Below are 24,904 nucleotides of genomic sequence, written 5' to 3'. Positions count from 1 at the left end.
GAGTTCATGGACCCCACTTTTTTAAAATGACATTAGGTTCGATTACGTATGAAGATTATTTGTACCAATTTTTATGAATAAGTCACCGATGAAATTTTTTAAGATTAGATAAATATACAGCAAAAATTGCCGTTTTTTTTTCTAAAATCACGAAACTTTGATAAAAAATAATTATTTCCAAAGAATTGTTATACAAATTCAGAGCATAGTTATGTAAGGAAGATTTGCAAATATTTATACAAAAATCCGCTTGTGTGTATCTTTTGAAACAAAAAAGTTAAGTATGTCTATCCAAAGGAGAGAAATGTCCCAAAAAACGAAATTTTTAGTAAATGTGTAAAATTTCGACCCCATTTATCTCTTAAAGTAGCACATGAAGGTAAATATTTTTATTATATATTTAGATTGATTAGGTGAACAATAGCTTGTATGCAAATTTTCGTTAAAAAATCACCGTGGGATCAAAACTGTATCGTATGCCCTTAACAAACAAACAAGTATCCATATTCAATGAAGACAAAGTGAATCTCTTGCCAGAAAAAGTAACCATTAAAGTAAAAGACAGCAAAAGGGATACAAGCACAAACACTGTTCCTATTACTATTACAGAGGAAAACAATTACAAAACAAGTGGGCTTCCATCAGTTCTCACAATTGCTAAAAATGCAAAAGTCATGATAACTAAGAACATTGACATAGCAGATCATCTAGTAAATGGTGTTATAGGTACTGTCCAAGAAATATATGTAAATCATAAAACTCCGACAAGTGGTATTATTTTCATGAAGTTTGGAAATCAAGCAATTGGTAGAGAGGCCAGGAAAGCAAGCCCTACTCCATTCAAAGATTGTATGCCAATAAAAGCAATCACATTCAACTTTTTATTGACATCTAATTGCCCAGTTCAAGTAGAAAGAACCATGTTTCCTTTGGTGCCAGCCTTTGGTATAACTGCACACAAATCTCAAGGTAGCACTTATGACTTTGTAATAGGTGATCTTACACTTCCATCATCAATAAAAACTGTCATGCCAGGACAAATCTACACAGTTTTAGTAGGGCAACAAGTAGAAGTGGATTGAAATTAATTTATTTCTCATCAAACAAAATCAAAGTAAGCTAGGCAGCATTAGATGAGATGGTAAGAATGAAACAAAATGCTATATTTAATTGAATTCATCCTTTAAACAACCTTCTAGCACAATTCTCAATGCACATCGGATTTTTTAAATATACGCTCATTAAACCTACATATATCCGATATTAAAGCTAATTCAATTTTGGACAATCTTTTATCGATTTGCCTAACTGAAACCCATCTAAAAGAAGTTACACCCAAACATTACATTTCTGGATATCATATGATTCACCTGGATACAAAACATGGCCTTGCTATGTATTTTAACAATGAGTCTACACAATATTGTTCAGTCACATCAAATGAGCTCCAGTTCATGGCAAGACTATTAGAATCAGATGACAGCAATCATACACTCATTACAGTAGCCTACAGATCTCATGACATGAATAAAAAGAAATGTATTCAAATGTTGTCTGAAGTGTTAAGAAAGATTCCAAAAACATTTACAATCGTGTTAGGAGGTGATTTTAATCTTCCTACAGAAAACAAAGACTTACAGAAAATGTGTAATTCATATGACTTGATTCCACTTATAAAATCAACCAACACAATTCCATTGAAACACATTGGACCAGATATTAACTAATGATTCAACAGCTTTGTGGTGCGTCTTCCCTGTGTCTAGCTTATACAGATCACTTTATTACATGTATATATCTATCAAAGAGCTAATTAAACAAAAATTATAGGTTTGTACCTTTCATGTCTTACAATGTTATCGTTTATTGAAATACAAGTGCAGACTTCCTACAACAAATCACAAGTAAATAACAAGTGCAGTGCTTTGGTCAAATATCTTCCAACACATTTCTAAATGCACACAAAAAATAGACATTTTGAAATTGTTCCTTAATGCCCTGTTACAGAACCAAATAAAAAAAAATATTATGTTGACAGATGAATATGTGCAACGCGGGGGACATTGGAACTCTGTTCTTTTATTATCATATACAATCGGCCATCTGAAATAAACGGATACACACACAACCACACAAACACGTTCACACAAGCAAAATAACAATCGAAAAATAACGAATGAAAACAAATTCTGACCAAGAGAAGTTTTTTTCTCCACCAAACACTTTGAAGAAATAATGATAAGACAAATACTAGTTCACAATGAAAACCAAATACTCGTGTGTTTATGTTAATAGAAACTGAAAATAATTCATGGCAGTAAGCAGAAGTAGTGTTCAAGTGAAAATCCTTGAAAACCCTCATTAAAGATACCAGGCTTATAATTGTGTACGGCAGATGTGCATTTCGTTTACAAAACACTCTTTAGTGACGCTCGCATAAAAAAGTTAGTGATTTAAAAGAATTTCAAAATTATAACACAAAAAAGATTATTTAATGATGCAGATACAAGGTACCTTTATTACATGTATAACAAATAAAAAATTTAAAAACCAATTTTGCAATAAATTTGCAACAGAACTACTTCCGCTTGATATATATCTTATTTGATGTCTTTTCTTATTGATTGCAATTGTTTGATGGTTTTATCATAACTAAAGTGTTCATTTACTGAAATTGGACCACATACATCGTTGTTTACAAATTCAGAACTGCCATAGTTTTGAATAATATTGTTTGCTTTTCCATTCTCTGCAAACTCGATTAAACTGCTTATGTCTTTTGATCCTATTCTATTCCATTTTGCTATATAAAAAACAAAATCACTAACTGCTTCGTAATTGCCAAAGTATGCAGCAAATTCTAATGCCGACATATTTACCTCCTTGTTCCGACTAAGAATACTGTTTTTACCAGATAAGCTGAAGCAGTTGCTAGGTGATTGACGAAGCGCCTTCGAAATTCGCATTATTAATGGATTTTTTCTATTGTACCACCAAAGAATACAGTAATGTAAAATAGTATTTCCATGCTCATCAACAACAGTCTTTAAAATGCCCACTAACGAACTGTGGTTACCTTTTGCCAAGAAACCTTCATCTATTTCAGAAAGAAGCTGCATTTTGTCTGATATTATGAAAACAATAATCGACCATGCCAAAGCAAAATTAGTTGGAGTATAACTAATTAATTCAAGACTTGAACAGTTCAATGTTAATCGTTTTGTCACCAAAATCATTAGTTTTACTCGGTTTTCTGTAGTCAAATTGTTCAAATGTGTGTCTAAATGTGTCATCGTTTTTTGCAAGACGGTTGAAAATCTATAACTTTCAATATATTCGCATATTAGTTCAGATGTTTGCTCACTATGCAAACAAGCCTCTGCAAAACGCTTTGCTATAATATCAAATCCATCCAGTTTGTCCTTGTCTACAATTAGAACAGTTTCCTCCTCATTTAACTTCACGTATGTTGGAGGTCTTAAAACACCAATGATTGCCTCTAAGTCGCATGTTTTTAAGATTAGTTTTAGACATTCAAAATCTATATAAGCATGTGACAATAAGACCGCCTGATAGATAACAGGACGAAGAAAATAATCACCACTTTCGTTACATTTTAAATAAAGCAAACGCATACTTTGGCAAGCGCTTTTTATTAACGATTCTTCTGAACATTTCTGTTTAAAAACATAACTGCATATTCCGTTGATTTTTTTCGTATCTATATGATTAAATTGTAATCCATTGTCGGGGTTAATGAGAATATACACCAAAGTACAATATTTGACTCTGTCTGTTATATTGTTCATACCGTTGGTGCGAAGTTCATTGATTTTGTCAATTAAACCTTGCTGTGGTAGTCTAAAAAATCTGGAACCAAGTTCAAAATAGCTGTTTGTGCTACAGAAAGCTGAACATTGAATTGGGAAGGCACCAACTGTTTGTGCAGTGATTATTTTCTTGATTTCTATTTTATTTAAGTTTCTTTTATTTAAATCTAAGTGAAACAGTAAAATCGATTCTCTGTCTTCTCTGCTGAATGAATCGTCTAAGTCAAGGTTAACAATGTTAGATTCGGTCCAAATTCCAGCTGACTTTAATTTTTCACAATCTGTGTTAGTAGCTGAATTTACAGTGACTATCGCTTTACACTTGCTTGACATTTGAATATTTTTTAAAGCATTAATAATGCTTTGAGGCCATATTTTTTCTATCGCACACGCGTCAAACCATTCTTCCAAAAGAATAACATATTTCACCAAAACATCTTTTATGGCGTTGAGGAGATGAACGTTGGTGTTATCCAGTACTATCACAGTGTAATTATTTTTTCTGTACATTGTTAATAATTGCATGGCCAAAGATGTTTTTCCTGATCCGTGTTCTCCTTTTATAATTAAAATACTATTATTTTCAAATGCAATCTTTGCTTTTTTAAAAGCCTCTGTATCCATTACACATTGTATAGTGGTTGTATCTGAAAAAATAATTCACGACCAAATTCATGACAATTGATTGTCATATATGCAAATGAAAATCTTCAAAAATGTTAATGTTTGCTAACTAGTACAGTATTAAAAAGAAGTATAATAATCTAAAATATCCTTTCCAATCTATTAGAAAAGTTAACGATTGAGTCATTGCTTGGTAGTACAGTACGATAATCTCCTTTTTTTGAATAACACTACTCTCATTTTTAATCTAAAATCATTTCGCAATCTTAATTTGTAATTAAAAAAAATGAACTGTGTTTAATCTAGTATATGGTTACCATGGTGATCGGTACTTGAAAATGCGCTAACAAAATTTATAACAACTGAATAAAAGCAATGTAAAATATATTGCCTTACCTATTAGCTGGGACAGATCAGATTTTTTCTCCTCATGTGCAAAAACTAATACCCCAAACCATACTAAAAAATCAGCAAGAAAGTAATAAATATAAGTGTCAAGTATTTTTTCTGGCTGTGCGAAAACAAAAAAAAAAAAAACAAAAAAAAAAACAAAAAAAACAAAAAGAGAAAATAAATTTCTTCTTATTATTTATTCCTTAATCTTTCGTAATCAGTAGCAACCACATTCAAGGATATTTTTTGGACATTAATCTCAAATCGCTCTCTGATATTTCACATATTCCACTTTTGAAGAACAAAAAATTGAAACTTTGGCGATGATTGCTTTTGACTTCTGTCTGCAACTGTACTGAAAACTATAATACAGTTGGTTATTCTTGTTATTAAGCAAAAAATGTTTGTAATAAAGTATTGGTAGTATTTTTGTTTATGACATCTAGCAAGTACAATTATTGAATTATTAAAAGAATATAAATAAAATACTGTATAATCCAGAATCATATTTTCATACTTTATTTGTTCTTTTTAATTTTATTGATTCGAGTGTCACTAATAAGTCTTTTGTAGGCGACACGCGCGTCTGGCGTACACTATTTTAATCCTGGTATATATGATGAGTTTATTTCCATAATTCTATTAATATCATGGATTCTAATGGAAATTCTGGACATTCTAAGTTTTAAAGGGGTACTAGCTGTCAAATTCGTATTCACCGATTTGACTCAAATTCTTATATTCGAATTATAACACACTAAAACGTATATCAAAATAAAAAAAAAATCTAAAATAAACAATTTACGATGCATAAACTCGAAATTATGTATCAGCATATCTTAGTCTAGACGCCATCTAATTAACCCTCGAGGTGACCTTCCGTAGACTGCTGACGGTTATATAACCCGTTATAAACATAAACATAGATATAAATAGATTGCGAACTCGTGCAATTGGATTTTTCTAGGTCTGTTTGATTTCATAGTATAGGTTAAAACAATATGTTAATAATCGATTTTACCTGTATGAGAATGAGTTTATGTAGATCAAATCAGTCAATCAAATGGTTTACCCTTGTTTCACTTTCAATGCTGACATTCTTTTCCTTTTACTAGCTGAACACGCCTAGTTCATGTGTAATCCATCTCTAGCTAAGAGGTTCAATTGAAGTTCTTATCAATACGGATTTAATGAGGTCGAATTATTCACTTGCAAGTGAATAATTCATTAGCAATGTTTTATTGCTTATTTTGACAAAACTGAACCAAACTGGCTGCTAAAAGCGAACTATTATTTCACTATTTCACTTTCAATAATGATTGAACAAAAAAAAATCATATTTTATTTTTTTTCTATATCTCGTAGCTAGTGCCTCTTTAATGGTAGTAATAAATATTCCGATTTTTACTTGATTTCGATTAGAGAAAATCAGAATTTTATTTTCTATTAGTAACTTTGGAATTCCAATATCTATTAAGAGTATATGGATCATACTGAATCCAAATTCAAACTGTAACATAATAAACAAATACCAAAATTGACTGTATTATTTGAGATATGATTCAACTTACCACTAAAGGTAGCAATCATAACAATGATTGCACCCAATAATACTATTCCAACAAGAAATCTATCAACTACAAAATAATTAAAAAAACCAATGGTACTATAACATATATTACAATAAATAATATTGATAAAGCGATTCATAATCACCAACTTATATAGTAATATATTTTAAAAAGAAAAATGCATAATTCTATTATACTGTATCAAGAGGCGAAAGATACCAATGAACATTCAAAACTCTCAAGTCCGCGATCCAACAAACACTGTTTAGAAAAGTAAAGACTGTAGCAATACAAACTCTACAAATTTACCGGGGATGACCTGAGGTGCTCAGCAAGGGTAAGCAGTTCCTGTTCCACATGTGGCACCCGTCGATTTGCTCATGCAAGTACAAATTCGGTGATGTCACAAACCAAGATGGAATTGTGGTTAGCACAATTGAGACAAATCCGAGATCACATGTGACAAATATATTCCATAACGGTCAACAAAATCGTGATGGTGTCCGTAATACTTTAGAAGGGATGACTACAACTTTACCACACGTAACCCTTGTTTCAATGCTTTCCTGTAAGCTGCAACCCTTTACCGACGAAATCATGATAGAAGGCACTATTACTGGAATATTTCATCAACTTGACAATGTGCACTCCACACGCAGGCGCTATTAGAATGTTGCTGCATAGAAATGGGGTGTTCACAATTGGGAAGCTGAAATCATCCCTTTTGTCGTAATGTTTTGATCTCAATCGACTCCTATTGTCAATTTCTAAATGTACGTCATGAAATAAGGCGCACTTATTACTGACAACATATTTGTTAATTTGAAGGACACATTCTCCAAAAAACAATTGGCATTCCAATAGCAACTAATTGTATTCCTGTTGTTGCTGACTTGTTCTTTTATTCATATGGACAGACTTGCATACAGAAGCTTCGTAGGAAGAATTAAAAAGCGAACATTATCATTTAAACTTCACGATTCGTTTTACAGATGATGTCCTATCACTAAATAATTCAAAGTTGTGTTAAGTAAATCATTATTTGCATTTTAATCAAGGAAAACAATGACCTTACATAGGTCATTATTTTATGCCTTGAAGCAAATTTCATTGAAACTTGGTATCGTCGAGGTTGATTCTTCAAAAGAAAGACCTGTCATTCTGAAAGAAAATAACTCATCAGGTATATAAAATACATTTATTTGTATGCAGATTTCCCCATATCGCAATAATCAATCTAGTATTTTTGGTCATTCCTCAAAAATCGTAATAATAAATGGACGCAATAATTTCTGAATTTACAATATATGGATGTAAGTAGTTGTTTAGACAGCAATACACGTTCAGGAAAAAAGTTAAAGTTAACACTTAAAATAATTAACCACCCTCTTTCCTTTGCTTTTTAACAAATTAAGCGTATATTTTTTAGTCATATATGAGCATATGTATTGAAAGAGCATCTTCAATGTTATTTGAATACTTGAAGTACATGTTCTAGTAATCATTTATGTCCCGTTTATATAAAAATAAGAAGATGTGGTATGATTGCCAATGAGACAAATCTCCACACGAGTCCAAATGACACAGAAATTAACAACTATAGGTCACTGTACGGCCTTCAAGCTTGTATAATGCGTATCTTGATATTTAAAGAAAGATACCTTAGATATTTAGGGGACTGTTTCAGGGGAGAAAAAATATTTATAAACACCTGATGCTAGTCCGGCTTATTTTTTCGTCACCGCGAACACTAATTTTTACTTTTGTACACAACTGTTTTCTGCATTTGTTTTAACCGAAAAATCATCTAGTGTTTTTTTGTTTTGTATTTAAACAGAACAAAAGAGTTTTAAGTTATTTTTATTTTTTTTCCAAGTCTTTTGCGTCGAAAACAGTTACATAATACAAAAATTGTGTTATTCATGCGGAAAGTAGGACTATCATCGCCAGAAAAGGTTCACTTTAAGCCTGTTAAATCATGATCAGAACTGTGACAATAGACAGATCTATATGCACTTTTAGATCCACTTTTGCTAGATAATTATTAGGTTTGATAAGCTTTAAAGCATGCCGCATATCCATGTAAGAACAATTTGTATCACTTGTATAAGAATTTAAAGAAATTCCAACTGGCTTACTAGCATCATGTATCAAGCGAAGATCACCATTTGGTTTAGGCACGGCCCCTAATGAACTGACAAGAGTTGAAATTTTGTTAGTTACAACATAATAACCCAAGGCAATTTCTTTTCTAATTTGATTTTCTACTTGGGTGCGAAGATTAAAAGCGGAAGAATAGATTTCCCGATTCACAGGATAATGCTGATTTTCTACTTGGGTGCGAAAATTAAAAGCGGAAGAATAGCTTTCCCGATTCACAGGATAATGCGGACCAAATTTTGTCCTCAATTTAAAACCATTTTTTACTACATCTAAAATGAATTTCCGATCTATAGTATCACTAGGTAAAAGGCGACGCTCAGTCTCAAAATCCAAAGTATTAATTGCGGAAGTCGCCTTGTTCTCTTCAACTAGTTTTGAATTTGAGGCACTTCCTGTTTTTTTTGGTTTTGTCATCGGTTGACCATGGCCATTCAATGCAACGCAGTTATGCATCATTTTGCTGTCATTACGGAAACAAGAATTATAGTTGAAACTACGACAAATTTCTCGCCCAGCCGGAAGAAACGGGCCTTTGCGACGTTCATCCGTCGTTGACCTCGAATTCCTCTCCCTGCCCTTTGATACTCCAACAGACGCTTTCGAAAACGCACGCATTGTTAGATTCTCATGTTTTGCGACTAACTGGAATTCCTGTCGATAAGTACCCTCATTCAAATAAATCATCCGTTTTTTTCTGACGATATTCCATGTCATACAATAAAACGGAATACCACACATTTCTTGCCGCTAGACGGTAAATGTCAGCTGTATAGTTATGATACCTATCTATATTTAGACGCTTTTGCTTAACTAATTCCTGCATAATTTTAATATTGGTGTATCCCCATTCTTCAATTGTTACTTTATCCAAAGTTTTCTTTTTGCCCACACGGATCTCGACTTCGACCCCTAGAGTAAAAGTTTGAAATTGTTCGACAGATTCTGGCCATATGAAAGACAAAATTTGTAGTGCGTTACGTTATGTGTTAGCATGTTGAAATTTAAATGTCTCACCTGCTACTACATTTGTCGAAAGTTGCTGTAAAGACGCATTTGGGCCGGCGGGGATCTTGCTCGCTGAGGCTTGTAAAGTCCGTAAACTTTCCTTATCCTTTTTAATTGCTGGCGTAAATGCGCTTTCTTCCTTTCAATCTGTAGCTCTTTTAACTGTTTTTCGAGTTCACATACTTCCTCTTCCGAGCTGACGGACGATGGCACAATTTATGTTGTGGGGTTGGTGGTACCCCCCTCTTCCGGCTGAAACTCGTCGAAAGAATCTTGAAATTCGTCATCAGATTAGTTCAAATCAGTCTTTTTACCTTTTCGGCGTCTAAGTCCTTCAATAATGTCGCTTAATTGTTCTCTTGGGTCGAGTCCTTGTGCCATTTTAAAGCTAGCAAAATTGTTCAGCATGCAGCCATGAGCATGTTTGAAAGCATGGTCCAGCCAAACGAGGCTTGAAAAATGGTGGTTTGCAAAATGAATGAGAGAAAGCGCGGTAAATTCAAACCTACGTGCTAAACACTATTTACGGATAAATAAAATTGCATAATACAAAAATTGTGTTATTCATGCTGGTACAAGTACATCTGCGCTAGCCAATGGTTTCGATCCAGTCACATCCTCTCTAAGAGCACAATAGGAGGGGACTATATAGTATATCGTAACACTTTAGCTAGCAAAGATGATGCATGTAGATAAGGAAATAATTACCATTACGAGTGATAGTGCTTGAAGAATATGTATCATTTTCGTGTAGTGGAATGTCGTGTAATCTTTCTTTTTGAAAAAGGATGTCTTACGATTTTTAGACAGAAAAAAATTGGTCCGCAATTTCTATGGTTTGAGAAAATTTTAAAGTTGAAAAAAAAAATTATTTAGACAAGATCTATTACATGTGCACATGCTTATCGGCAATTTGCCCAAATGCTCATTTTCCCATTTATCCTTCTGTCTAAAATTTTTTAGATCGCTGACAGGACGTCATACCCGAATTATATTATACGTTTCCTTTTTCATGTCAATCAAATAATATAACAATGAAAATCACCCGCCACCATTTATACAACAAAATAACTATCGCAACGGTTTGTACGCGTAAAAATACTTTCAATAAAAACTTTGCAAATATAAATTCATAGTTAACACCCGCACCAAAAAAATAAAAAGAAACAAAAATAACGAACAAACCCAAACAAACAACAACATAATATTGTTGAGAAAATTGTAAAAAAAGAACAATGGCATTTTTTTTCCATACTTACTTCATTATTTCGAATATCAACTCAGCCTAGCAGATTCGCTTGAGATTCTTGCTTATACAAAACAAAAACAAAAAATATGCCACTATGCTATAAATAACACAATTGTCTTGTCTGTTCTTACTAGATGAACTGCATGAAGCAAAGAACGAAGGTACGCAACAACAATATCATTTAGTACGTACAAGTGTTTATTAATTGGATTAACAGATTATATACTTGTATCACATTCAGATCAAATTTGCACGAACTGAGGACAGAAATTTATGCAGAGCTATTTGGGTGACAACATAACTTTTAATACGTTCGCTAGAGTAATGTTTTACATGTTTTACACGTAGTTCACGCACTATCGGGAGCAACATGGGGTGTTCTTTATGTTCTAAACCCGTAATCCCTATCAATTACTAATGGAATTCTCTGAATAAAAAATGGCCAATTATTTCGGTTGAAATTGAAGTCTATAGTAATATAATACACAGTACACCGTTAACTATGTTTGGCAGTAATTAAAACCCTGAAAGAACTGATGAGAGATTTTCAATACTAACAGGCTCTGAATATACAACTTCTCTAACACACGCAATAAAGTTTTGTCTAATATAATTAAAAATTGCCTCGTGTTTGAATCCTGCATTTAAAATTCAAATCGAGGCATATTCTATTTTATTGGTTAAACATATTTTTGGTTTCTTTGAACAAACAAGTTAAGGAATATCATTTACATGTATTCTGTTTGAACAACGTTGACAAATTCAAACATGCTAATAGTTGCAACCCGTTGCTCTAACGCACGCGACAACACTGTTACACGTCGTTCTAGAGAGTTACACGTTGTTTTAGTTTGCCTGAACTAACTGTCACGCGTTGCTCTGGGGTTTGCGATCCAGCACCAACGCATTGCTCTAGCGAACGTGTCAAAAATGCATTTCAACTCGAATGGCAATGGAATGTAATGTGTCAACTTACTTGGTTGCCTTATTATGTTTTTCTTGTAGCTATTTGATGTCAGTTCAACGTCTGTGTGATTCCTATGAACAGTGTCATCTTCACTTTAAATAGATATAATACATAATAATAATTAAGATTAAAAAAGTATTTAATATACAAAGAAAGGGAAAAACCTATAAACCATAAAACATTAAAATATAAGGAAACAATGAAACAAATACATTGTTAATTTTAATATGTACGTTTGGTTTAAATTTAATTTGAAGATAAATACAGAGAACGTACACATGAATAATACTACTTTTGGCCTCTAAATTTTTTGGAAAACAGTTAAATATTTGTAGCACCTTATACATTTTCCAAAAAATATGTCAGACATAAGCATTTATATTTTTGTGTTCTGTCTTACAAATTTGCATAAGGGTATCAAACTTCATGCCTTTAAATGCAATACTACAAAAAAACACCAAAATACGCTAATTTTGAGATCTTCCTTACATTTAAGTGTTAGCCAAGGAATTGTCCGAAAAGATATATTGATTTTGTTAATGAGGGTAAAAATGTGGACAAAGCCGTTACGGACGGAAATTTTATATGATTTGTTAAAACAAGACAGTGTCGAAAATCATTTTTTGTGGTTTAAATGTAAATTTGCATGACAACATTGTGACATCAAATCATTATAGTAACAAGAAAGTATTATTAGAACAAACTGAAACTGGAATAGGTATTATGATTTTTACTGTCTTTCCATCTGTTGGTTTTATTTTGTTCACCACTTAAAAAATCTTATGATGGCTTTGTATCGTTGCAATAGAATAGACTCGACGATATTAACTTTTTGTCAAGAGATTTAGTTGAAACATAATAATTTAATCTAAACCTTTTTCAAGATTAGGTTGAAAAACTTGAGAAACAACTATGTTTTTTAAAACATCCAATGTATATAAAAATTAAATTAAGTTATCTCTGCCATATATAATGTGAAATATCAGTCGCTCAACATTTATCTGTTCAGTCTTCTAAGCTACTAATACTCGCAACTACTTTCTACTACAAAGAATTTCGCATAGTGACTAGTGCTTTTTATATTTACATTATATATCTAAGAATTGAATGCTTCGTTTTGTAATTCTATTGGGGTATGAAAGCGTTGACCGAATCACATTTTGTATGGCGTGCGCACTTTAGCTAAAACTGCGGCATTCAATTCTTATAATTACATATTTATGGTTCAACCATGAAATTACATGTTATATCAAAGTTCTCGTTTGTTTTCCTATGCATTGATGTGACATTCAAGGGAAACATGTGTCATGCATGTTGAATTTACATTGTGTAATCAAATTTTATTTTGTTGTCATCCAAGCAAAAGTATGGATTCTTGTGAATACATGTGCAGCAATACTGAGATATACTGAGATATACGAGATATATAGAAATTAATGGAAACTTTTGTAGATGATGATTTTTGACCTGAATTTAGTGTATATATATCAATGTGGCATATTTTGCAAGATAAGCAACTCAGGATATTTGGAACCTCTAATGTGTTTTTGCTTATTGAATACTAACAAGGAGGTGTGGTAAATTGACAATTGAAAAGTATCCACCAGTGACCAAAAGACCATTGGACCTGTGTAATTTTTAATTTAAATGAGTAGCAATTGATTTACTGTAAGACTTTATTACTCTCTGAGCAGAAAGTTGATGAACCAGGGGTATGTCAAAGAACGTCTCGTCGTTTTTCTAAAAAGTTCACCGGAAGATACCAAGACCTTGTTGATAAATATTCCGTATCAACTTCACAAATATTACACGATGTTCTTGAAGTATAGATTCTAGGTACTGACGTTGTTTATCGTCTTAATAACGTGTTATAGTATTCTTTTATTTGTCTTTGTAAATTATCAATTTTAGTGTTTAGTCTATTTTTGGTAATATCCATTTGACGTGGCTCGGTTCTTATACATCCCGTCATTGTGTTAATTGCGTTTTTTGCTAATGTGCTTTGTCTATGTGCCTTTTTGTTTTTCTTTGTTGGCATATTAATTATATTTGTTTGTTTTTGTGTTGATTAAGATCATTATAACACAATGTTGACTGCTGTACCCCTATTTTTGACATTTTTACCTATTATGTCTGTTTGTTTTGTTCACACATCGTTGTCAATATAATGGAATTTTATGCGACTGTCATACATTGTGCGCCACTGGATTTATTCTAAATAGTTAGGTGCAAGGTTTAGCTAGCTATAAAACCTGGTTTAATCCACCATTTTCTACATAAGAAAATGCCTGTACCAAGTCAGGAATATGACAGTTGTTATTCATTCGTTTGATGTGTTTAAGCTTTTCGATTTTGCCATTTGCTTATGGATTTTCCGTTTAGAATTTTCCTCGGAGTTCAGTATTTTTGTTATTTTCCTTTTTACTGCACATAACTACAATAACAATTATTGTCAATGCCAAGAGAATCAGGACGTAATTCCTGTGATAATTGATATTGCTTAATGTGCAGTAACAGTAATAACATGTTAACAGTGATATTGCATATTTTAGTAAAATTATTTCAATCATAAAATAAGGCCTCAACAAGTTTCGTTATGTTTCTACTCTATTGTGGATATTTTCAGATTTGATTCTTGTAGTTTTTGCTATTAATGCAAAAGTAAGAGACAGCAATTGACAAAAATAGTAATAATAAGCACAAATGATGGAAAGGGAGGTGATAGCTTGACCAAAATACTTGTTAATACATTGGATGTTCTTACTTTGGTTAAAGATCATGTCTTGGAAACTGATTATCAATAGCTATCATGATTGTATGGAATCACCCAATATCACCAGATTTGATTAAAATTGAAAATAATTTTCGATAATTTATAAATTATTGCAACGTAGACCAAAAATTGCACTAGGTTAAATGTAAATTTTATTTTGGAAAAGTATATATAATTTGGCGATAATTTGAATTTTTATGAAATTTTGTATGTTTTTATAATTCGTTGAACTGCGTTTCGATATCGAAAAATGATGTATCCAGCTAATATACTTCTAGAGAAACAATTAATTTAAAAAACGTGAAAAAAAGTATTTAAATGTATAGAATTATGCTTTGGGTATTAATGTATAGAATTATGCTTTGGGTATAAATGTATAGAATTATGCTTTGAGTATAAATGTAACAAGTAAAACATTATTGAAAGAAAAGACAATTTTTATAAAGCATTTATATATTTTATCAAATCATATTTATGATACAGTCTGATTATTTTGGACAAATATTAGTCAAAGGTATTTCAAAATATTATTTACTTCATTCTAGTAATTAGTGTACAGGTAAAAACTGTTCACTACATTGTATGTATTTCACTACTGATATATAACTGATCGACAGGTGTAGTTGTGTCTCAGTTTTTTTAACAAGGATATTTGAAGATTTAAGGGGCATAAGCTGTAAAATTCATGTTCACCGATTTGACTCAAACTCTCATATTTGATTTATAACATACTAAAACGTATATCCAAATTATAAAAAGTCTAAAACTAACAATTTTTAATGCATGGGATCGATAATATGTGTCAGTATTTCGTGAGTATTTTAGTCTTGACGCCATTTAATTAACCATCGAGTTGACGTTCCGAAGACTGCCGACGGTCATTTAACCCGACATGAACATAAATATAGATATAATTAGATAGCGAACTCGTGCCATTTGATTTTTCGATGTCTGTTTGATGTCATATTATAGGTTAAAAATATATATGTTAATCATCGTTTTAACCTGTATAAGAATGAATTATTGTGGATCGAATCAGTCAATCAAATGGTTAACCCTTGTTTCACTTTCAATAATGACATTCTTTTCCTTTTGATAACTGAACACGTCTACTTCATGCGTAACCCATCTCTAGCTTAGGGGTTAAATTGAAGGTCCCATGAATACGGATTCCATGAGGTCGAATTATTCACTTGCGAGTGAATAATTCATCAGCAATGTTTCTTAGCTCATTTCAACAAAATTGCACAAAACTGGTTTTTAAAAGCGAATTATTATTTCACTATTTAACTTTCATTAATAATTGAAACAAAAAAAAAATCACATATTTTGATTAATTTTTTTTATATCTCGTAGCTTATGCCACTTTAAGGTTGGTGTATTTTGGAAATATATAATATAATTTTGAATATGACTGTTTTATATAAAAGTGTTTTATAAAATATGAAAGAACAAACAATATGATATGTACATGTAAATAACATTCTATATTTGTATCTGAGGTTTTGCAAATTCAAACATGATTTTGAAAATTTGGTACCATTATTTGTCTAGTTTTATTGTCCCAGTTGATATGCAATTTTGAGAAAAATTTGTACTATGAAAGGTGTTTTTTTATCTTTAAATTATAAAAGTTTCTGATTAAAGTCATATGAAAGGAGTTTCTTGAAATTCTAATGTCATCGAAATTATTGAACCAATGCATGTATGTATACTTAACTAAGTCTTTCATGCACGTTTTTCATATATTTATTACACATCTATAACGTATTATCGACAAATAATATTTCATTCAGTGGTTGTTGATATCAAGCTAATTACCTTTCGAGCTTGTTGCCGAAGTTTACCGGATCGTGACATTGATAAACAATAAACATAGAGCACGTGGGAAGCGTGACAGATAAGGGATTTGAAAGAGTCATGACATTTGTTTTTATATTTTTCCATGCGTTCCAATTTGATAATTTAACTATTCCTTAACAGTTGTTAAATGATTTGTTGTATTAAATGTGTTCTTTAATAATCTGTCATTTCTATTTACCTTCAAGAGCACATGTGTTTACATTCTTTCATTACGGTTTCCCCCTCGCACTTGCGCTGTGCGGTGGCCGAAGTTATAACGAGAGGTCTCGTAGTTGAGGTGACTGCATACGGGAAAATATCAGCGAGTTAGTGTCTAGGAAGTCAATAATTCAATGTCGGTACATTTATGCAGATTTTGATAATATAAAGGATTTTCTTTTTTTTGTAAATCGCGTTCACTTCTTTTAGAGTAAAACTTAGCCATTCAAGTATATAAAACATGGTCAACTTTCATATGACTTTAAGTCAGTATTGTTCGCAGGTAGATCTATGAGTTTTTCCTTCTTTAGGGAATGTATCTTGAATTGTAATTGTGTGCCCTTGATAGATGTTATGATTATGTTTAGTTAATTTTTTATATTTCTAAATAAAACATTATTGATTATTCATGAACAAATGTTGATTACTTTGAAGACTTTCTCTTATTTCATACTTTGTTTGAGAAAAGTTAAGAATTGCAATATTCAGAAACAGAGATAATCATGTTCTTGTAGCTTTTATATATCTATGTATGACTAAATGTTTCTGATGCATTTAAATGAAATTGGGATACAAAATCTTTATTCAAAGTTAATGTTCATCGAGTTTATGATCTGCATTTCAATAGACTTATGATGTTTTGTGTTTTTCTATTTTGCCACAAACATTGAACTATTCAGCGTTGCCAATTAATCTGATTGATATATATATCACATCGAAAGCTGAATTTTTAGTTCAGTTTAGGTGGCCGAGTGGTCTAGAGCGCTGGACACAGCGCAGGCGGTGTAACCTTGATAACTCAATCAAATGAGTTCGAAATCCGGCGAGGGAAGAACAAAAATTTGCTTCCGCAAATTTGCAGATTTAACATTGGTGTGCTAATATTTAGAGTTATAATGAATATAATATGTGTTTTCAGCCGTGTATCACCTTCACTGGTGATCCAATGGATGGATCTGTCCTAGAACTGTCACTTGTTTAGACGTACTTATCAATATAATTATTTCTGTGACTGCATCTTACGATCCTTTAGTACAGATAACTTAGCTAATCTGAATCAATTCCATCTTCATGACTAATACATAATGTACTGTGTTACAACTCTAGATTCTACTGACGAGGAAAGGTAACACTAGGCCACCGAAAGCTGAATTTTTAGTTCAGTCTAGGTGGCCGAGTGGTCTAGAGCGCTGGACAGAGCGCAGGCGGTGTTATCTCGATATCCCAATAGCATGAGCTCGAATCCCGGCGAGGGAAGAACAAAAATTTGCTACCGCAAATTTGCAGATTTAACATTGTTGTGCTGATATTTAGAGTAGTTATGTATATATATCAACTTTATATTTGTGCTTTCGTAAGCCAGTTTATCGTTTTTGGAGTTTACATAAATATCTATGTTTGAACAAAATGAAAAATATTATGGGGTCACTGGATACTTTTCCATAACGTACATGTTTATAAAAAGGAGGAAATGTGGTAAGATTGCCAGTGAGACAACTATCCACCAGAGTTAAAATGAAGTGGTACTGAGAAGTTATAAAAAGAAAAATAATTCCTGTGGACAGGTATATTTATATGTTTCGTATCATTTGTCAAGCAGATAAACTATCCGTCTTTCGTGTTGCACAATTTAAGTTTAATTAAACAGGTACAATTTATGTGGTTGACGTCGTGTAAACAAAAACTATGAATAAATCAGGTTTGATTGTATGTTGGCGTTTGTTTTTTGTAGCTGTTCAGTGTTTCTGTTGTTCCGTTTTTTTCCTCTTATAGTTGATGTGTTTCCCTCAGTTTTGGTTTGTAACCCGGATTTGTTTCAGTTAAATCGATTTATGACTATTGAACAGTGGTATACTTATATTGCCTTCATTGAGCCTAGTATAAGACAGGCCAATTGACAAGTGTAAATGTAACATAAAACGTCAGCCAAACTATACTATGCAAAATTAACTAGTAAAATCCTCAGCAAAATTTCAGTTATTTTATAAAGTGTTTCACAATTTTGAGGATTTTACTAAATTACTTATATTGCTAATGATCTTAATCATTGCATTACATTTACTATTGATTCATTTCTTTTCGTGGATACCAATTTTCTTGGTTCAAGCAAAACTTGTATTTTCGTGGATATCTGATTTCGTTTTGCCAAAGTGTTCATACATTAATTTGTACTAAGTTGAACATTTAAATTCATTGTAAACCTATACCCACGTTATCCTAGAAAATTGGTATCCAACGAATAATAATAAATCCACAATATAAGATTTCGATACAATGTAACTATACCTTGATCTAATTAGTCGTGGACATTGATATTGTCTAATCACGTCGGATTTGATAACTTCGCAATTATAGTCTAAAACAAAATAATTCTTTTGTCATCATAATTAATACATCTGTAAACTGGTTAAAAAAAGAGCAGTTTGTATATTAAATATCACGATAAACATGTGTTGAATATCACTAAAATAATCATCTTGCAATCTCAATGGTTTGATTTAAATTCCTGGTATCTATAATGAGTTTACTTGATTTGTCGTTGATTATGTTACTGAAAGAAGAAAATGTGATGACAAACTATTTCCAATGAGTGTAACTGACAACGGCATCAGATTTTGTTAACTGATATTACACAGTTATGGAGCGTTGGGATCCAAGATTTTTGAAAGAGGAGCGTAATACCCGATAGGTGAAGATATAAAAAAAATGACGATTTCATATTAAAAATGTGTATACATAATTATATATCGTAAAAAGCATGATTAAAAAGAATCGACGATTAAAAAGGGAGCGTATATCCTCTACATCGCCTGAATCCGCCACTGGATGTATTCCAAATAGTTAGGTACAAGGTTTAGCTAGATATAAAACAAGGTATCATCAACCATTTGTACATAAGGAAATGCCTGTACGAAGTCAAGAATATGACAGTTGTTTTCCATTTGTTTAATATGTTTGTTTTTTTGATTTTGCCATTTGATTTTCCGGAGTGTCCGAGGTGCTTTTTTGGATTAACCCTCACCAGAAGCCCACAAACCCATGTGTCAAGGATGAATAAAAACCTGAATATGTGAAGAGCTATATGACCACAATGGGCCTTAAAATAGAATAGCAAAATTAGTCAAAGGTCAACCTTGCCATAGTGGCTTTAAACTTAATTGTTTTATTATTTCCTGAAATTTAAAAAGGGTATGTTATATATCATGTCAAAATCGAAATACTGACTACTTAGCTGGTGATACCCTCGGGGACTAACAGCCAAGGAGTTGTTACATGGGTGTTTAAAGTGCAGAGTGCGTGGGATTTTCCTCGTGAGACATCTGCATTAACGTCCCCATTCCGATCAGACGTGGCTGCGAGTTGCATTTACATCCTTCAGAATATAACGAACGCCCCACTGTATACATGTTTGACTAGCTCATAAGTATAAACGTCTTTTGATATATCTTAAATTTTCCATGGTCCATGTGATGTCAAACTTTGATAAACATGCAAGATAGATTCGATATGCTCAAGTTTTTTTTTTTTATTTCTTTTTTTTTTTTATTTTGTTATTTGTGTTTATGATGTTAAATTATTTTGTGCTTTTTCTATTTAATACTTTCAATTGATTTGCCTTTTTCCACATATAGTATCTGAATGTCATAAACTTTTTAATTATTTCGCTTTCTCAACATTAGAGAAAATACAGTTTTACAATAACTGCACAACTAACAACTAATGCGTATTTGTTTTGTCGAAATACGTTACTTTGTAGATGTAGTTTACCTTTCAAAACCGCTTAAGTACCTCTAAATACATGTTTTTGTGTATTTACAATGACTGAAATTCAATCTGGAATCAGTATAATAAAAATACTCAATAAATTTAGTAACATTTACCAGACATGAATATATTTAAAATATTTAAAATGTTGTGTACCTGGTGATAAAGCATGATCTTCATTACAGAATTTGATGTAGCATGAGCAATCTTCTTCATTTGGTTTGCAGTTACAAGGATCATTCGGACGTATTAAATAAGAATATCCCTTCCTGTAATCACATCTACAAGTAATATCTGCTGTTGTTGTTCCACTTCTACTTAATAAATGTTGACCCTCTGCGGTACAATTAGAGTTTTGGTAAATGCATCTGTTTTCGTCATTTGTCCAATATGCAAATGGCTGGTATCTGCTGACTGGACATCGTTTTGCATTTAAAGCTTTTTGAAAAACCACATAACTTCCTATAACAAATTATGTACATTTAGATTTCAATATATGCTTCTTATAATTAAGATACTCTTGATACAAATCAGATACAAGTAGAACTCTGAAAAAGTATGATTGTAATCATCGAGTATTTGCTTGGAGCATTAGCTATTAGCGCCAGCATGTGATTGGCAAGATTGCGCACTTCATTACACGTAATATAAATAAACAGTCGATCGTCTTTGGGCTTTTCAGAAAAATTCTGAACAGCTATTTGCCGAGCATGGGATCCTGGCCCAATTCTCTGATTTCGCATCACTGTCGAGCAGTTAGAAGGTTAGACCAGACATGCATTCATGGATATTCAACTATTTTATATTTATTTAAAAATAATGACATAATCAGAAGTCTTTAACCCTTTTTTATATTGTTAGACATGTAATTAGATAAGATTTGATCAGATGTTCTTCTTTCATTAAAGTAAATGACATTTACCGTTTTCAAACAACTATTATTACAACTATTTTGACTCAAATATAATGAAAGAAACAATTGAAATATTATACAATAGGACTAATATATATATATTGTGGACACAAAAAAAATTAATAAAAATCCAAATGATAAAAAGGAAAACTGAAATGACAAATATAAACACACAAGAGACAGATTATTCGGTCTATCGGCCACCGAGCCCTCCACTGCATTAATAGCTTCTGAATGAGGGAGAAGACATGCATATAAAGAATAATGCACGGTTGAAAAATTTTTTTGAGCGCGTAACCTTTCTATGACCTCTGACAGTTGTGTAACAGCTATACAAGCTGTAAAAGTTAGTTGAAAAAAGGCTTTACTCAACTGATCGACATGAAGCACAAAAGAAAAAGACACAAAACACCGATCTAAGAGACTAGCAGCTCAATACAACTAACAAAACAGAGTTTAATATCTTTTAGATCCGAAAAGAATGACCTTGTGCAATGCCAAAATTTTGTATAGATATGATATAGGCCAATAAGACTTAGTGTTCATTACTATATGGCAATACCTATTAAATATAAGCTATGTTTAAATTATTGAAAACAAAATCAATGTTAGTAAGCTTAAGTCTTGCTTCTTATATAACATAGAATCGACCATCTATTGACTGGAACTACTCGAAATGTCTTACCAAAGATATTTTCTATTACACCATAATGAAACAAAATGTACTTTTTCATACAGCTTAAGTGGCCTACGTTTTGTCAAAATATTCTTGTTTTTATTTTTTTCTTCGTTGAAAACTTTGGTTTTTGAAATTTTACAATATATTTATAAATTTGTTCAAGACATAATAAAACTTCGAAACAACATAATTTACATTTTATATATAATTGCATATGTCATTAAAACTGTTTTTTTAAAACCGTAAATGTTACAAATTCTAGGTATAACATACATTATTTCAATATGAATACACATAATCATAATAAGATAGAGAGAAAAAATAAACAAAGGATAATGCGAACAACCCTACTAACTATTAATGTAACGAATCACAAACAATCATTTCTCATTTCAATTCACGAAATAATTATTTTCCCATGTTACACTTTACATTTAGAAAGAACAATTGTGATAATTTATACGCAGATGTCCTATCCAAAAATAAGGTTCATCAATTTTGTAATTTTAAATGATTGGTCATTTCGTCCTCTACTTCATCAGTACATATTTTGAATATTTTACAATATCTGTTAACGTATTATTGCTCGATGGCAAGACTGCGAGAAGATATGCATGGACATTCATCTCAATGATTTATGTAATCTATGTTGACCTAACGATCTATTTTGTGGTTTTATTGAGTTGTTAATCTGATGTCATATAGACGTCTACTAACTGTTTTGAATTTTATAAATTATAATATATTGCTATGGTATATCTATATAAAAAGAGAATTGAAGGAAATAATGTTATGACCTTTAAACCTTGTGACTAATAAATAATAGGCGAAATAACTGTTTATGGTACAAAATGAGCTTTGTTAAACATTTTCTTTTCAGTTATTAATTTTTGGTTGTTTAGGGACCTATACTTTGATCTATTGTGAATTGGCTTGTGTTCAATACACACACATGATACCGAATATATACTGTTTCTTTATGGGCATGTCCAAAATTTATTTTTCTTCATTGCCATCCGAAACTCTAAATGTACAAAAACGAAAGTAATAAAGGTTTTAGAGCAAACTACTTTAATAACATTTAAAAGGGAAGTTAAATTATGCAGAAGAATACCGTTAAAGCTTCATAAGAAGTTTGTTGGCACATCGATTCATATAGGTGACGATATTGACATATTGTGAAGATATCAGCTGAATTCAATTCAATATATTATTTTAGTCTCATTTCTCAATAATATATAATACAACATTATATTTGGGTCGTTTAATTAATGCCTTGTTGATATTTATCCTACGTCTTCTTTATCCACATGCATGGCGGATTTTATGTCTATAGGTTCCACTTAACTATTTGAAAAGTTACATTTTTATATTTACTTGATATGAGCAACTGAGATCAGTATCACATGTAGAGCAGATAGTGTCGATCTTTCTGGAGTACCAAAGATCATGGGGTCAAAGAGATATATTACAATTTGCTAAGCACATATGAGTAGCGGCATAATCATACTTAATAAACTCATCATAGATACCAGGATTGAAATTTTGTATTTGCGCCAGACGCGCTTTTCATCTAAAAAAGATTCATCAGTGACGCTCGAATCAAAAAAGTTAAAAAGGCCAAATAAAGTACTGATTTGTGCTTGAACTTCACATCTTTTTCATTGAAAAAAGTCTGAACTATTTCTCGACCAGTCTTATACAGTCTTAACCCATTCTCGACCATACTAGACAAAAAGTTTGAACTATACTCGACCAGTCTGAACCATACTTGACCAATAACCTCTACTTTTTTTAATTTTAACTGTTTACAAAACTATCTTTTAAACTGATATGACAACAGCCACAATAAAGTAAAGATATATTTACAGATTTTTATATCCTAACATGATTATTAGATTTATTAATTTGAGGTAGTTAAATTATCTAATTTTTAAGTCTGAGTCTTGGTAAAAAAAATAGACTGAATACAGATAAAAAATTAAGAAATAATTAAAATTGTTCTTCTGATCACGGGTAAAATATACCTCCTGCTTGGGGCACACTCATATAAATGATCACACCTGGTCAGAGAGTAATACATTTTAATGAAAATTAAACAACATGAATGACCTTTGAATCCACTAGATAAATAATTTACGAGATATATTCTTAGCATTATTCAAATTTGATAAACCTTCATTTATCAAGGCTTTTGAACAATTTCCTTAACTATAACATGAATAAATGTAATAAAAAGTAATTATTTCCAGATCTTTCTCTTATATATATTCAAACAATTATAAACATTTTTTTGTGAATTTCTGTCCTGCCACTTTTTGTCCTATCAAATTTGTGACTAGTGACTTTTTGTACGGTGACTTTCTGTCCGTTCACTAAATTTTTACCAGACTTAAGTAAGTGTTAAACATTTACAAAATATATCTGAAACATTCAAAAAGTTTTTGATAGATACAAGAAGATGTGGTATGAGTGCCAATTAGACAACTCTACATCCAAGTCACAATTTGTAAAATTTAACCATTATAGGTCAAAGTACGGCCTTCAACACGGAGCCTTGGCTCACACCGAACAGCAAGCTATAAAGGGCCCCAAAAAATGACTAGTGTAAAACCATTCAAACAGGAAAACCAAAGGTCTAATGTATATAAAAAACGAGAAACACTTATGAACCATATCCACAAACGACAACCACTGAACAACAGGTTCCTGACTTAGGACAGGTGCAAACAAATGCAGCGGGTTTAAACGTTTTAATAGGCGCCAACCTTCACCCTAACCTGACATAACATCACACATAGATAGACACACTATAACATATCAATTGAAATTGCTTAACTCAAACAAAAGACATATAAACAAAAACAAGTGAACATACACTGAAAGAATAAATTTGATCTATAACACAATG

General features: G+C 31.7%; 1 protein-coding gene across 3 annotated transcripts in view; it reads right to left on the bottom strand.

The window, feature by feature from the left end:
- Positions 1-2,470: 2,470 nt before the first annotated feature.
- LOC127704118 (uncharacterized) overlaps positions 2,471-24,904 on the bottom strand; it is a 38,164-nt gene continuing 15,730 nt past the window's right edge. For all 3 annotated transcript variants that reach the window (XM_052208014.1, XM_052208016.1, XM_052208015.1), the window contains exons 4-9: positions 20,558-20,863; positions 18,923-18,992; positions 11,812-11,894; positions 6,419-6,484; positions 4,851-4,913; positions 2,471-4,477 (exon numbers count right to left, since the gene is read on the bottom strand). In XM_052208014.1, coding sequence (XP_052063974.1) covers positions 2,601-4,477; positions 4,851-4,913; positions 6,419-6,484; positions 11,812-11,894; positions 18,923-18,992; positions 20,558-20,863 — 2,465 coding nt within the window. In that variant the 3' untranslated portion in view covers positions 2,471-2,600. The remainder of the gene's footprint in view (positions 4,478-4,850; positions 4,914-6,418; positions 6,485-11,811; positions 11,895-18,922; positions 18,993-20,557; positions 20,864-24,904) is intronic.

Source organism: Mytilus californianus, unplaced genomic scaffold (assembly GCF_021869535.1).
Source record: "Mytilus californianus isolate M0D057914Y unplaced genomic scaffold, xbMytCali1.0.p SCAF_58, whole genome shotgun sequence".
Classification (NCBI taxonomy): Eukaryota; Metazoa; Mollusca; class Bivalvia; order Mytilida; family Mytilidae; genus Mytilus; species Mytilus californianus.
Note: the sequence above shows the minus strand (reverse complement) of the source record. Positions and strands in the feature narration are given on the sequence as shown.